At 38.0% G+C, this 16,762-nt stretch overlaps 2 protein-coding genes across 7 annotated transcripts in view; both read left to right on the forward strand.

The window, feature by feature from the left end:
- Window positions 1–5,909, forward strand: part of cntn5 (contactin 5) — a 155,970-nt gene extending 150,061 nt beyond the window's left edge. For 4 of the 5 annotated variants that reach the window (XM_044119475.1, XM_044119474.1, XM_044119471.1 and 1 more), the window contains 6 exons: window positions 329–563; window positions 2,568–2,677; window positions 2,826–3,012; window positions 3,152–3,264; window positions 4,377–4,545; window positions 4,984–5,887. In XM_044119475.1, coding sequence (XP_043975410.1) covers window positions 329–563; window positions 2,568–2,677; window positions 2,826–3,012; window positions 3,152–3,264; window positions 4,377–4,545; window positions 4,984–5,087 — 918 coding nt within the window. In that variant the 3' untranslated portion in view covers window positions 5,088–5,887. Of the gene's footprint in view, window positions 1–328; window positions 564–2,567; window positions 2,678–2,825; window positions 3,013–3,151; window positions 3,265–4,376; window positions 4,546–4,983 lie in introns of all 5 variants that reach the window. The other variant, XM_044119472.1, reaches the window with a different exon arrangement.
- A 7,291-nt stretch (window positions 5,910–13,200) lies between these two features.
- Window positions 13,201–16,762, forward strand: part of LOC122833121 (rho GTPase-activating protein 42) — a 117,877-nt gene continuing 114,315 nt past the window's right edge. The window contains exons 1-2 of one of the 2 annotated variants that reach the window (XM_044120437.1): window positions 13,201–13,349; window positions 13,514–13,691. The gene's annotated coding sequence lies outside the window, so the exon portion shown is untranslated. The remainder of the gene's footprint in view (window positions 13,350–13,513; window positions 13,692–16,762) is intronic. The other variant, XM_044120438.1, reaches the window with a different exon arrangement.

The raw sequence follows: 16,762 nt of genomic DNA on the forward strand, positions 1-16,762 counted from the left end.
ATAAATAGCTACATAATGCATACAGCTGAGCCAAATATGATTTGTTTCCATTACTCAAGGCTGACTGCATCTTTATTAACAGTGGCAGGCAGTTACAGTAAATGGTTAGAAAAGTGAAAGCTGGCTATATCGTGTTTTCACAGAAAAAAGAAAAACCTTTTCTTTGTTTCACTTTATGTTTAGTGAGTTGCTTGCTGTCTCTGCAGTGACTGTCCATGTATAAAATGTGGAAATGAGTCACGTTTCAATTGCCAACCTTAGGTCCCGGGAAACACGTGTGATATTAAACTAATAAAATAAACTAAATGTTTATTTGTTCTTCCTTCAGCCTGTGTCTGAGGAGTTCCAAAATGGCGAGGGCTTTGGATATATTGTTGCATTTCGTGCCAACGGCACTAGAGGCTGGAAGGAGAAGATGGTGACCTCTGCGGATGCTACGATGTACAAATACAGGGATGAGACGTTTCCTCCTCTCACTCCATTTGAAGTGAAAGTCGGTGTTTACAACAATAAGGGAGACGGGCCTTTCAGCAAAGTTGTCATCATCCATTCTGCAGAGGGAGGTATGCTAATATCAATTTGCATAAATCCATCACTGGCATGAACTTCATAATAATATTAGGCTTTTAATCCTTTGATTAAACTGTTAAATAAATGCAATTTTAATTATTTTTTTAAAACCAAACGTGGATAAAACTATTAGAAATACAAGGTCAAATGTATACATACACCCCTGCTAATGTTTGTAGAAATTTTCCATTGCAATTTGCAGATAAAGTACACACTGTAAAACCTTCAACATGGTACCGACACCACTACCATCATATATTTGATTACTTTCTTTCCACTTTCTGCACAGTGGCGCAGTTGGTAGCACTGTTGTGTTGCAGCAAGAAGGTCCTGGGTTTGATTTCCGGCCCTGGACCTTTCTGCACGGAGTTTGCATGTTCTCCTTATGCATGCGTGGGTTCTCTCCAGGTACTCTGGCTTCCTCCCACAGTCCAAAAACATGACTGTTAGGTAAATTGGTCTCTCTAAATTCTCCCAAGGTGTGAGTGTGTGTGTGAATGGTTGTGTGTCCTGTCTGTTTCTGTGTTGCCCTGCGACGGACTGGCGACCTGTCTAGGGTGAACCCCGCCTCTCACCCGGAACGTTAGGGAAGGTTTTCTGGACGCTTAACATTGGCGGATGTAATGCTTTCGAAAACCAATTTAGATATTATTTCTTGTTATTCTGTAAACTTTTTTCAAAAACATTTCATTTGTCTATGTGGTGTTACACCAGTGGAACTGTTCACAATGAAGCAAGTTTTACAGAAAAGAAATGAAGAAAAAACACTTCAAGCCCAATTACCAGATGTTTTTGAAAAAAGTTTACAGAATAACAAGATTTTGGAGAATATCAAAATTGGTTTGCACTTTGATGGTTCATTGGCTATTCTTAAACATCCTAACCCAATTTTCTTTTTTATTTAAAAGAGAAAGTTTGGATCAAATATTTGGTACTTCACACGCCTGATAATGGTTTTGGGATGGATTGAATTGTGACATTAAGCTTTTAACTTAATTACTTCAGTTTATTTGTATAGTGTCAATTAACAACAAATATTGTCTCAAAGAACTTTAAAAAAAAGGACATTTCAATTCAATTACACGTGCATTTCAACTGTTTCTAGTTATATAGCAGTGCATTGAGCTCAGTTATACAGATATACTGAATGTCGCGAAAGTGGAGAGGACAAAATTCTACTTTAACAGGAAGAAACCTCCAGCAGAACCAGGACCTGGCTCAGTTTGAGCTGCCATCTGCCACAACCGGCAGGGGGTTTGAGAAGACAGCAAAAAAACGAGGAACTGATCCAGGAGTACTTTCTATGTTAATGAAAAGTAAAAAGTTAAAAGTAGCAGAGGGACACATTTAATTGCTGGCAGCATTATTTTTGCCGATATCCTCCTCCACGAAGACATGACAGCCAAACAGAACGCCACATCAGATGCAGCTTCTATAGAGAGAAAAAGTTGTTTTATTCCATCTAAATGGAATGAATGAATGAATGAATGAATGAATGGTGTTTTATTTCTGACCAAATAATAGAGATGGCGTAAACAGGGACCTCAAAAGTATTTAAATTTCATTTTTTAGTGATTTTATTTCAGTGATATTTTAGCAAATGTGTTTCTAAATGTTGTGTTACTAATACAATGTTATTGTATTAGTGTCGCAATGCGTTATTAAACTTGTAAATTAGTGACTTTAGATAATACTTTAATTGTTAATTACTCTTAAAATCAGTTACTATTGTATCAACAACTAGAGGAACAGTTTAATATTCAGCCAGCCTTACACTAACTTACTACAAATACAATTATTACCTGGGGTGTATGTTTATATTTGAGCAGGGGTGTATTATTCTTTGTGTGGATTAGAAAAAATACTGAAATTCACATTTTTATATGTGTGCATATGTGAAAAACAGTTTAAAAGACCCAATTTAGTAGCTGAGAAGTGTGTAAAATTCAGACCAGAACTGTACCCACAGTATGTTCACCACGTGCTTTGCTACACAGAGCCAAGGGAAGCACCATCTGATGTAAAAGCATACAGTATTTCTTCCTCGGAAATTAAGGTGACCTGGAAACCACCCAATCCTGGCCCAGGAAAACCAAGAGGATATGAGGTTATTTTATAGATTTTCTGTGCCACTTTCTGTGTACAGTCACACATATAGATTATACCTCTCTGGCATTTTGCTGGAGCATTAGTTCCGTTGTGCATTAGCTGGAGCTTATGACTGTAATTTTTCAGTTTTTACTTGCTGTTCACAGGTCAGCTACTGGAAAGAAGCAGAGCAGGAGGAGTCCGGAGAGAAACGACGCACGGTTAAAAATGAAACCTCTATGGTGCTGACAGGCCTGGAAGGGAACAGTGTCTACCTTATCACAGTGAAAGGCTTCAACAGCATTGGCCAGGGTCCTGCCAGTGCTGCTGTCACAGCCAAGACCAGGAAGTCCCGTGAGTTCAATACTGATGCTAATCATGAAAAACTGCTTACAGAACACATGCTTGCTTCAAGGTTTGCTTAAAATTGACCTAGTTGGATGAAACTATCCATTGGTACTTTGGAACATGAGACATTGTGTTCCCTACGCAGCTCCTGCTCAGCCCCCGTCCAACCTCATGTGGATACAAGAAGGCAATAACATTTCATTAAGCTGGGATCCAGTTAAAGCAAAAGACAATGAGTCTGATGTCATTGGATACATGGTAAGGACTTTATATAATGAAATTGAAAGCAACTTGCTAGTATATGTTTAGCAGTACCCATACTTGATTTCCCTCAACATACAGCAGCTCAATTAGTTTGGTTTAATCAGAATGTTTTACTTTTTTTTTCATCTGGGAATATTGCTCAGTGATTTCATCTGACAAGACAAAGACAGTTAATGAGATGCTCACTCCATGGTAAACTTAAAACTCAAGGGAATTGTGCCGGGTAAAAATATTCAGACCCTTTGAACCTTTCTGCTGTATTTGTCTCTGACACAAACTTCAAAATATTTTGCAGGCCAATTCTAACACATAAAGATGCTGAGATCTAAACGAATCTGGGGTTTCACTGGTTGGATTTTTGGGATTGTTTCTGCCAGGATTCCACTATGTTATGTTTAATCTATCTACTTTTTCCTTCTTGGTCCATGCTATCTACAGAAATATTCATATAGTAAGATACTGGCAGCCTGATATTGAAAATGTTATATTCAAGATGATGTTTAGGGTTAAGGCTTTCCCATACCTGCAGAGTTACAACTGACAGTTTTGGTGGCCAGACAGTCTTAAAAGATTCACAGTTGTGCCAAACTCTTTGCTTTCTCAGGTGATGAATTTGAATCATTTTCATGTTCATGGAATTCTCAATGCTGGGATATTTTTATACCCTAAACTGGATTTAATCTCTTCCACCACTTTGTCCTTATTCTGTCTGGTGTGTCTTTTTGTCTTTCTAATGATGCTTCCTAATATTCCCTCCTGAACCTGAAAGGATTCACGTAAAAGCTAGTTTTATGTGATTACAGTGTATTTTTTTTTTCTATAGGGGTGAATACAGACACTCTTTTCAGATTTTAAATTATACAGAAAGAATTATGTCCACATCACAAGTTTGTGTTGGTCTACCACATTGATAGTACATTGAATTTGTTGTAATTTGAGGAAAAGTGAAAAAGTTCAAAGGACATGAATGCTTTTGCCAGGTACCACATTGCACAGCAGGTCTCTTTTTACAGCTGACAGCTCTACTTTTCATCACAGTCTATCAGAATGTTGTGAAACGTACATACGGTGTAGACCTGAAGTGACTATATGCACATTCCCTGCAGGTGTTACTCAAACAGGAGGGCCGAGGCCACATCCAGGTGACAAGAACCATTAACCCTTCTACCATGCTCTCACTGCCAGAGGGGGGCACTTACAGCATTGAGGTGCATGCACTCAGTGAAGGCGGAGAGGGAGCCTTCAGCTCCCAAGTTCGAGTTGTGACCTCCTCTGGTAAGCTCCAAGCTGGTTAGCGCTCTTGCCACTCAGTCACACATATACATGAATGACCTCCAATATTACCTCTCTCCGCACAAGCTGTTTCTGTTGTGTGCCTACCTTATGTCTTGGCTTTAATCCTGTCAACAAGTTTATTTTAGTGAGCTGAGTTGCCTTTGTTTGATTCTGTTTTAATTAAATTGTCCACATGAACCTTCCTATTCATGCACAGCCAATTAAATCCCAAGCAGCAGGATCCTGTTCTGTAAATGATAAAGAATTTTTTTAGAACATGTGGTTTGTGTTTTCCATTCTTTTATGTCTTTAAGAAAAATGAATATGTCTTACCAACGCCAGACACCATTGGATCAATGGTCTTACTTAGCATCCAAAATGAATGCTTCTTTGTGTTGCTGTGTATTGACGTACCTTGCCTTCTTTCCTCTCTCTTAGGCGTTCGAGCAAAAAGCAGCCAGTGCTCGGTGCATCGCCCAACAAGGTGCCTAACATGGACAGTGCTGATTCTGGTTCTCCTGGTGCCTTCGGCTTCTTGGTGAGGAAACCCTGATGTCCTCAGGTTTCTGAAGGGGGCTACCAGTCATCTGCTCCCTAACTCCCTCTGACTGCCTGATTGCTTTGGCCTTAGCCATCTTAAAGGGCCCGAGGCATGCCGACGGGGGTTGAGTCAGCCGGTTTCCACGCAACGCCACCCAGCTCATACTTTTTCAGTTTCATCTGAGGCCCTGGATGTTTGATTTGCACAATTCTTTCCGAACATCACAGTAACGTGGTGCTGTAATGTAACTTTGTGTAGAAAGATTTTGTTACATGGTTTATTTTAGCATTCTGCGTCCTTCTCAGTGGCCAGCGCCTAACCACTTCAAGCTGGCTCCCACAGCTCCAGGAATCCACGGAGCATGAACTATTTCTCGAAAGCTGCAGTGGTAGTAATACAGGGATCAGCCAACGTGTATCTTTTCATTACTTATCTGCATCAATTTACCCCTTGGCTGCCTAACAGCAATGCAGCAGAAGAGATCCGTAGAGATAAGTGCATTGTTTTCTTATTCACACACCAAGAAGGGATAAATAAATAAATAAAAAAACAACTTTTATATGGAACCAAGAATCTTACTATTTCCAGATTTGCTTTTTGTACATTGTGTTACCTTTAGGAAAAATAACAGTGGTGTGTGTCAGCTCTGTCCAACTGTTTTTTAGTAGCGACTCAGCAATGCTTGTTGATACAGTTTGTTCACTGTTGGATGTATGGAAGTAGGAAACAGGTACCTTTAGTGCCCAAACTCATGATTAGGCAAAGACAACTCTGTACGGACTTCTGGTGTCGGTACAAATAAATGTGATGTATATTTTTTAAACTCTTGTTGTCTGCAATTTATAATGTTGAACACACACATCTGCAGTAGCCTCTTGCTCCAGGGCATGTACATTGATTTTGGGCTTTATGTGCTTCATTGCAGAGGGGTTTGTTCAGTTTTCAATGGAGATAAGGACATTGTTCAATTATTTACAGAAAATAATGGATGGTTTGTCATGAAGGAGGATTGGACAGAAGTAGGCTTTCTAGAAGACGGACGGCCAGCAACAGATCCAAGTAGGGCACAGCTAGAGCTGACCTGCTATGAACAACTACCTCTGACATCTCTCAGTAAAGACAAATTGGCAGGAGAGATTATTTACACTTGCAAGTACATCAATAAGAAACAACTGTTAAAACCAAACGGTAATGGAAGCGCTGAAGATGACTACCTTCCACCGACCAGCAGAAGAGTTGGTTACAATGGTAACTGAATGCATGCTGGAGAAGAGACTATGCTTATCAAGAAATTATGCTAATTTAAGACATTTCAACTGCTGGTCGTGTGCAAAAAAAGATTTTGTTTCCCTCTGAAGTGCAAATTTGGCTCTTTCATTCTAAGGAAGACAGTTCATAGACATTCTCCAGACAAGAGAAATGATCATGTCCAGCTTTCCAGTCTCACCTGCTACCCACCTTTGCGTGAAATTTGACACCAGTGTTCCTGCCCCCCACCAGGAGGGTGCCCCAGGTTCTCAGTAAAAGGCTTACCTATGACTAAGGTCTGCCATTCGTCAACATTGTTGAGGGATGGTTTCCTATGCCTCCTGCACATAAACCTCCATTTGGAGGTTTTAAGTCTGTTCCACCAGGAAACCCAGAGGTTGACCAAGGGCCTGCTAAATATACTTTACACTCTGGAGAGAGGAATATCTGTTTTTTTTTCTATGGTAACAAGTTTACAATCTAATCTAGATACCTGGAAAAAAGTATGATGAGTTTTTCATTATGGATGGTGAAGTCCATTTGCTTCTAGATAACTAGTAGTTTAAAAAGGGGTGCTGCACAAGATTCTCATCTCACCTGTAGTATTATTTGGAAAAATATCAACTTCTGCCTCTGTTAGACTTTTTTCCAGCAAAGATGTTCTACACACGTCTGCAGGTCAGTTAGTTATTCCAACTGAAACCTTTATCACCTCACGACACAAGCTGGATTTGTTAGATGTCCATGGGATTGACATTACCTTGGCCAGTTTCCAGCAGCCTTCACAAGTGATTCACTTTGTTTCTTTATTTTTGTAGCAGGTTGTGTGGTGAGCTGTTGTGTGAAACCAGGAAAACCCATAGTGGAGTTTTTGCGTTGAGCGTTTTCTCCTACCTATCAAGTGGAATGGATTCTTTCATGAAGCAATAGAAACAACTTGAGGAAATAAAGTTTTATTGCAAATACTTTTTTTCATATGAGGGGGGAAGTACAGAAGAAGATTAGGGCCACCGAATCCTCTGGCCCTAATCCTCTTCCGTATAGGGAAGTGCCCCTTTCACAGGTAATTATTTTGATGGTCATGCCTTTAGATATGAGTGAGTGTCCATGATTCCTTTAGGACACAGGTGTCAAACTCCAGTCCTCAAGGGCGGGTGTCCTGCAGTTTTTAGATGTGCCACAGGTACAAAACAGTGACATTAAATGGAGTAATTACCTTCTCCTTGTGTAGATCAGTTCTCCAGAGCTTTGCTAATGACCTAATTATTCTATTCCGGTGTGGTGCAGCAGAGGCACATCAAAACGTTGCAGGACAGCGGCCCTTGAGGACTGGAGTTTGACACTCCTCCTTTAGGATAAATGTATAGACAATGGATAAATGTATTACAAATGTTTATGGTGATCTAAATTGATTTTAACATAATAAAAAAGTTTTACTGCAGTACAGAAGAAACCAGAAAACGTTTAAACCTTAAGAATGTCATTAAGATTAGTTGTGCATTTCAAATACTTTTAAAACATGCCGAAAAGTGTCCTTGAAATATTTTCCTTTTAGCTATTGTAAGTAGATATATATTGTGAGTTTGTATAAAAATGAAGAAATAATGTGGTTATGGGCTAACAGCTAGTCAGACGGACAATTTAAAGCCTTTTATGAACATTTACATGTTTTAAGACTCTTAGCTGCTCTTGGTCTTCCACCTCTATGAGGATTTTATTTACTTTTCTACAAGCCCCACTCTCCTAACTGTTTCTTACAGGTAAAAAGTACTATTAACATTAGTTCCCCTATTACTAATACTAATAACTCTAAAAAAACTCCCCATTGGAGATCTGGACCATCCCTTTAAAAGAAAAACTCTCCCAAGAAGTTCCCAAAAGAAGCAAGTGAGGCCACACAACTTTTTTTAATGATAAAATAACTTGTACAGAGTCAAAAAAGAGCAGAATCAAGAGCATCTCTCCTTCGGTCCAACCTCCTTTCGCCCTATCAGCAGCACAAGCTTATCTCTCACTGGGTGGAATTTGAAATGAATTTGCCTGAAGTGTAATTAATGTTAGTATGGAAATCTGCAGACCGAAAGTCTTCTTACTTCTGCAGACCTTTCGCTCTCTCTGCCTGCAGCTTTAAAGGCTCCATTACAGAGTCAGAGTAACCTATCTACCTTCCGATAGGTTCAAAGAAGGGGACCAGCTAACCCTGGAGAGATAAGAGCAGACAGCAGAAGATGGGGACAAACAGTGCTTGAAGCAACGTCTATCCCACCGTTTCTTCCTTTCAGACCTTTCTGTTTTGGTAACACTTTGAGGAAGTGTCAGGGGCAGTCTCCTTTTCCCCAACTTGGAGATTGTTTCTGTGTGTGGAGCAGAACATCGAGCTGTTTAATGCAGAGGGAGAAATTCTGTGGTGCTTTTAGTCCGTTCAGTGACGTTGGCTCAAACACACGCGTTCACACAAGTGCTAATGTACCGACCTTTAATTATTCATGCAGCACCTGTCTGTGTTGGCGCATCTGATTTATGATAATGGATTATGTATCCAGCAAGGAAACCTATTTGGTTCAGAGAACCCAGAGCTATGGTGTCAGCAATTAAAGCATGAACTATCCCCCAGGTTAATGTCAGCGTGTGTTTCTGCATGTTCATCTTTGTCACGGTGTACTTTACTTTTCTCTTTATACAGTGTTCTTGATCATTTATGTACTGTAGCTAGTTTTGTAGGCACTTAAAATTAGTTTAGCTTAATTATTCTCAGCATAATTCTAATAAATGTTAAATGCTTGTTTGTTTTACCAAGTTTGGAATACAGTCTGGTCCTTGGTAACTGAACGCATTTTTTTCTGGCATTTCAGCAGCTTACTTCTAATTATGTAAATTATATTTCTTGAAAAGTTCATGTTAAAGTGTTTTACCTTAAAAACGTTTAGGAGTCACAATGTTTGTAAAAACTATATGTCAATATTGATGTATCTTCACCAATCCGTAGCTTTAATATTTTATTCCTGTCATTCTGGTATAAGAGAAGTTGAGAACATTCTACCGCAACAATTTTAAAATATTCCTTAGATATTTGGTTTGGTCATACTTTTTCTTTGTTTTTATAGTCTGCTGAGCTTTCTCATCGTAAATCTTCTAAATGGTTTTTGTTTTTGTTTCAAGCTCTTTCAGTTTCCCTTCTAAAGTCAGTATTACTTTATAGAAAGTAGCAGAACCACATGTTTACTCCACAGTGAGTGTTCTTCAGATGTGATGCTGTGGTTTGTCTTTTTGCTGTGTAGGACGCTGAAAAGAATCCGCTGGTCTTTTATTTCATGTTGCCAAAGCTCAATACTTTTTCTTTTTTTTTTGCAGTCTGTTTGCCATTGTAGATTCAAATTCTTTGTTTACTAATTTGATGAAGGTATTTCAATGATTATTAGAGAAGAATCTGTCAATGAAAATGTTGTTTTCTGAATGGTAGTGATATATGGGAAATTTTTCTCATTATGCTGTGTCGGACATTATTTTGTAATCCAAAAAGATTTATAAATATTTAAAGTTTTCATAATAAAAAAAAAAAAAAAAGTGACTTCACATATGAAAACTGGACCACAAAGTTATAGTTGGCTGGTACTACAGATGCTTCAATAACCTGTAATGTCACTGACAGATTATTTATCTTAGTTATTGCCGAAAGTGATATAGTACAACATTTTTATTTGGTCAGATTTGACTAATAAAGGGTTCAGTAAATGAAAACCTAAAATTTACCTTTTGAGCAATTTTAAGATATAAAACCTGCAAAAAGAGTTTGGGGCTTTTTTGTTCCAAATGTTATGTTATGGTCTACACAATCATTAAGGAAACTGTTGACTTGTCCTCCAGTTTACGTCTGAAACCCTCCACAAGCTGTTATTCCTAGATAATCATTTTATTTCAAGAGCATTTCTAAACATGCTAATCAAAAGTTGTATGTAACGAAAACATGTGGTTGCAAAATGTTCTCAAGCAACAGTGATCACTGCAGCCTTTAGGGGATTATGGAGTAAAGCCAATTCAAAAGCTTAGAGGAGATTTGATAAGGCACATGGTCCGTTACGTTAGTTGTACGTGGATCGTCACTTGGTGTTCCAGAGAAAACAATGTTTTGTTTTTTTGCATGTAAATTTTTAATTTAATTTGCAACAGATCAACACAGTGTCCCTATTGTGAAGCACGGTGGTGGCAGCATCATGTTGTTTGGATGCTTCTCATCAGCAGACCTGGATGGCTTGTAAAGGTAAAAGGTCAAATGAATTCAGCAAAATTAAGAGAAATCCTGGAGGACAACTTGTTTCCAGCTGGACGAACTACAGCTTCAATAGCTAATTATTTATTAATTTATTTTCCATCAAGTCAACAACTCTGTAACACATTTATTACATTAAATAAATGCAATTTATTTACATTCAATAAACTACATTCAATAATTTGTTGAATTGTTGAAATAAATAACTTTTTTCGTAAGATTGTAAATTACTGAGACACACCTGTGCAGTATCTTTTTATGCTTTTTTAAGATTTTGATTTGATAATTGCTTTGAGCCTCAAACAAGCAAGGTCATAATTGGACGTAATCAGAAATGATTTATGAATTCCAAAATTTGTCATTTTAAACTTTCCACAAAAAAAAAAAAAAAAGCTCAAACTACAGTAATATGATGTATCTTTTAAAGCCTACATACAGACACTGAGGGTGGTTGTCTCTCACTGCAATATTCCAGCAAATAACAGTTGATGCTGCTTCTGTCTTCATCCATTCCCAGGAATCCTTTAGCCTTCTAAAATGTACAAAGTCAAGTATTAAATTGTCTCTGCAGGGATTCACGCTGTGATTTAGAGCTGAGCTCTGAGTTAGCTTCTCATGCGGGTCACAGTTTAACACTCACCCTGGAGTTGCTAGGAAAGTACGGCCCTCCAACAGACTCTGCCTTTACACTAAGAGCCAAACTGTGATATCAAACAGTCAGACATATTTTTTATGCTTCATGCAATTTTCAGTCCTACATTTAGTTTAGTTTTCCCCCTCAGAAACTAAGCAAAATTTCATAAAAAGTGCTTATTTAAGGGTGCATGATTTTTGATCATTTAGGGAGTGCCCTTTTCAACTCCACAGATATAAGCCTAGTAATTAAAAAGAATCTGGGGAGGTTTTAATTAAATGTCGGACTGTGTTCCATTTTGTTCCTACCAGTGTGGTTTGACTGATTCTATATCAGTGCACATTTAAAGGCTTGTGGAAATTACACATTCTTCTGATAAAAATTATTCCAAAGCGGCTGAGTCTCTGCTGCTGCGTGTGGCATTCACTGTGTTCTGGTATCTAAATGAAAAAGTAATAACGTTGGGAATTCTGATACAGCGAGCTAATTTGTGCTTGCTGTTTGGAGCATTTGTTTCCAGCATATCAGTAGCCATGAGATCACACAGTGAGGATTAGGGAGGAGTGCCACATTTTGTCAAACAATGAGAACCACGATTGAAAAAAGCAGCTTTGTAAAGCATCAGTACATAGCACTGCAGACTTCAGTTTAGCAATTAGTGAAGATAGGAAGCTTTTTTTTTACATTCTAAAAGGGTTAGAAAGCAAAGAAGTAGATGCATAGTGTTATCATTTTCATAAAACTGACCATTTCAACAATATGTCTTACTGAAATATTTTAACACAAACCAAAAGTACCCCCTTTAAGTATCTTAGATTAGACAGCTAACCTCATGCTACACAACTCTAGAAATGGCCAATTACCTGTGGCTCAAGACATGGGAGCACACAAGCACAAGTTTTGGGAAAACATGCAGCACTTTTTACATTACCAATAAATGGCACAAGGATTTATTCTCTTAAAATAGTGGTCAGTTCAAAGTTGAAACTTTTGAAAACCTCTTCACCCCATCTCTTGTGGTGGCGCTTCATCAAGAACCACTGAAGGAAAAAGCACCAAAACCTCTGAAGAAGATATTGGGCACAAAATCATTCTTCACAAAATGCAAATAAAAAAGGAGCACCATTAGAGTTAAGGGGTTTTAGGATTTCTCTTTTCTTTGGCAAAACATCATGAGCCATTTCTCCCCCTCATGCTGGACTCACACATTTGTTTTGGTTTTATTTACCCAGAATGCCCTGCACTACAGTCTGTTTCCTGCTTTTGGAGCAGTCTCTGGTCCACTTGCCATTCATATATGCATTCAAACTGCACCAAAGTTCACTTCAACTGAAGAGGGACATAAGTTTGTAGGCGGACCAGCGTTTACTTCTTTGGTCTGCATCAGAGTTTGATTGCTTGTCTTGTTCACACTTCCCCATACAAACCAGATGTTCTAGACAAAGAAATCTAGAAAGTGGACTAAACAGGGTTACACATACATGCACAAGAAGACCCTTAGCTTGGCTTTGAACCCAGGACCTATTTATTGCTAAGCAACAGTGCTTAGCACCACTGCGCAGCACTGAGAAAACATGTTTGTTTTTATCTTTATTTTTCTTGCAATTAACATGTTTGTGAATGAGTTTGGCTTGTCCACCTTGTATGAGTGAAAAGTTTGTTTTGAAAGTTTTACCTCATTTATGGAATCATTTTCCACACTGAGATCTCTTTGAAGTGCTGAAGCAAACTTTATTAAATGGTAAAATTCCACTTTCATCAATGCAAGACCATGAGAAAAAAATACAGAGAAATGGGAGGATTCTGAGCAGGATGGAAAATTCTTGTTGTTTTCCTCGTTCTTCCTCTGCTGCTGTTTCCACTCCACGAGGGGAGGGGGGCGACTAAAGCAGCAACTAACACACCTGATACTCATTAAGCTCATCAGCCCGACTGCACAACACAACCTGCAGGAGAAACCTCAGCAACTATTATGTATTCATGGTAGCGCAGACTTACTTGACCTTCCCAATTTCAAACCTGATGCCACACCTTACTGCCATGTCTGCAGTGCTTAAAACAGACCAACAGCTTTTTGATTGTTTTCAGTGGGAAAACATGCAAATATAATCAAAGTAATTATAAAAAATGTACTCTATCTACAGTTTCTTGTTTTGAAATATATGACCTCGAAAGTTTTGTCTTTCTGCCAATCTTCAACTTATAAATGTTTGAGATTCAGGCCTGAAAATGGCATAAAAACTGTAAAGCTGTCCAACATCTGTCCTTCATCACACAGACAGAAGACTCAAGATGGAGAGAGAGGGGAAGATTGTGGAATAACGTTCAAATATTGCATGAACATGACTGTTCTTTCATCACACTCTGTCAGTGAATGCACTGGAAACTCCATGTGGAAAGGCCAAGGACACTTCAAGGCTTCCTGTTAGATTGGCTCACTCTTCTTACATTTACAGGTAAGATATCCTATTGTGACTGAATTATTGTTTTGCAAGTAAAAGGTGTTATTGATCTTTTCCACACACTGTGGTTTTATGTTTTCCATGTTTTGGTTTTTTATTGTAGTGCTCTGGACAGTTTTGTTTTTCAGGGGGGTTTTGTGCAACTTGACATGAAATGTCCAAACTTGTTTTTGTTGTTGTTGTCATAGAAAAGGGAAACAAATTGGTGATAATCATGGCTGAAGGATTTTGATTTTAAAACATTCTCACAATTAAGCTTTTTTATTTTATCTGGTTGGACTAGGTATGTAAAGCAACACATTTTTAATTTGCTGGGAGTTCTGCTATCTTTTTTTTGTTTCACATGTATTTGCCTGTGGCAGATTGTGTGTTAAGAGAAGGAATATTCTTTTAAAAAACTATTTAATTTGATACACTGTGAATCCTCATTTGTGATAAATTGCAGCAAAACTATCCTACTGTGAAGCCTCATTATGCGTTTTTTAAAAAGTTGCGAGGAAGAAAATAAATACAGCCTGTGAAACTCATTACAATTATTTGACAAGTATAGCAATACAATAAAATTTTGATTTGTATGTTTGTTTACACAAAATGTTATATCTGGAATATAATCAAACTATTGCACTGGCTACAAAAGCATAAACTTTTCTCTGATCTAAGCAGATCAGTCGTGTCTTTGTAGGTTTGCAGTTGTTCTATGTGAGATTTTCAAAGCTGTAAATGTTTTGAAAGCCATTCCTACCTTAAACTTCTCAACTCTATTGCTGACCTGCTTACTGTGTTCCTTGGTCTTTATGTTGACGTTTTTTTACCAATGTTCTCTAATAGACTTTTGAGACCTTCAACGAACAGCTGGATTTCTACTGCGATTAAGTTACACCCATATGGACTCTATTAATTAGATGACTTCTGACAATAACTGGTTGGAATGGATTTTATTTATGGTTAAAAACGCTCTTTGGGCCTGATTATGCAAGCAACGTAAAATACATTTAACTTTGTGGTTCTAAAGTGATAAAATGAGTCAGAGTTATTTTGTGAGTCCCAATAGTCAAATAATTTCAAAAACTTGACTAAACGACAAGCTTCTCCATTATATTTTTCTGTGCATCTGTTCATAACCTTCTAGATGTTTTGCCCTTGCCGGAAATCACGTCCACCTAGGAATAACTTTTAAATGATGCTATATGTCATGGAGCACAGATGAACATTTAATTCCTGTCAAAAAGGAAAAGTCACAAACATTGGTTTGTTTATACAGATCTTGGAATGCTGCCAAATCCCCGCTGATCGGAAGGAAGTGGTGATTCAATTCAAAGACCCAAGCTTCTTTTCTTTAGGCTCTTTGTGTGGGGAAATATAATGAGATGGATGTAGAAATCTGAGGGATAAAGAGGAACAGGAGGGGGCTGCTGCAGAGGGAGATTTAAAGTTCACGCAAGGAAACAGTCAGCTCAACGCAGACCTCTTCCAGGACCTTATAATCTCCCTGGTTAGGTGATGTTGTCACAGACTGTCATATTGCTCTTTTCAGATAACTGAATTTTTGATCATGGCCAAAATTTTACTCTGTGGTGCAACACAGGCTTGAGGCACCTTTTGATGTTGTCAGAAAATATATAGAATAAATAGTTTTTAAGTGTAAGTTATGTAGTCGGACAAAGTATTTTTTGAAGTAATCACAAAGCAGCTTGCAATATAAATAACCTTATTACATCTCTTTAGAGGAATTATAAATCTCAGGCCTGAGCATTATAATGCGAACCTACTGTATGTTAGTACTTCACTATGCAATTCAATCACTGTTCAATTTCAATTGCTGTCTTGTTAGGTTTTACATTAAACACATATTTTGCTTTAGGTATACATAAGTAGATGTGCAACTATGAGAACCAATCTTAGCTTCCTCTGGAATATGTCCTGTCACAGAGACCATCATATTTTTAACAGGCACAAAACACTCCACTCAAATACTGCACCATATTCACATTTATTAGTGTTCACAAAAACTGCACACATTTTGTCCTTCTGCACAAATAACATGGTTTTAGGATGCTACCAACACTATCAGAAGGAAACATGTTTTGACTGTAAAGAATGTAATCAGTAGTGCAAGTGTACATTTTTACAGTGAGTCTCTTTTGGGGTCTTTTAGCATCTCTTTTCTGCGTTACGGCCCTGCGTTTGCTGTCACAGAGCAGCTCATAGTGCTCCTCCTGCAGCTCCACAACTCAGATGGCCCACTGCACAGATATGTGACACTTATCTTAATATTAAGAATTATTGTGGCATTTAGATGCGCAACTTTATGGACACGTTCATTAGTGGCTGTTTTCACGTTCATTGCACTGTTCATATTAGTCTTGATGTTTGCAGTTCCAGTTCGAAACTGGAATTTGTTTTTACATACAAGTGAGAAAAAGAGGCCAAAGAACTCAAAATCTGAGAGAGGACAAATTCAGTTTCCTGACACTGTATTTAGTATACAGCTATTTTATGAAGATGTAGAATGTTTTATTCACTGCTTTTTTAGATTAAGGTTAATCAAAGTCACCTGTCTCTTTAATGCGTTGCTTTCTTCAGAGACTGAACTGTCGTGACCTGTCACTAAGACCTCTTTGCTGTGACCATTTTACATTTTTTGGTGGTCGAAGGACAGAAAGATAATTGTTGAATTTATCCTTAGGTTTTAAGCTTAGCTGCTCAAGAGAGCATCCAGTTCGTTTATCGCCCTTTTACAGCATCATTGCCTACTTTATAGTAAAGCCAGGTGGAGCAAACCTGGGGCAGAGCTGACATATTGCCTGATTTAAAGATTACCTTGGCAGCAGGGCTCAGTGAAACCTGGATCAATTGGAACAATCTGAGCATTCCCTTAAAATGAAATTATGTAATAAAATTGTACAGAGGAGACATTTGTGATTACCCGTGTTCCTTCTTGTATCTGTTTAAGTTTTAAAGTGACTGTATCATTGGAGACCTATATAATTGCTAATCTAAGCTCAACAAAAGAGTTGAGAATTTGGGGGATTTAAAGTTGAAATCTTCTCAGAAGACATAAGCTG

The sequence above is a fragment of the Gambusia affinis genome, linkage group LG06, assembly GCF_019740435.1.
Source record: "Gambusia affinis linkage group LG06, SWU_Gaff_1.0, whole genome shotgun sequence".
Lineage (NCBI taxonomy): Eukaryota > Metazoa > Chordata > Actinopteri > Cyprinodontiformes > Poeciliidae > Gambusia > Gambusia affinis.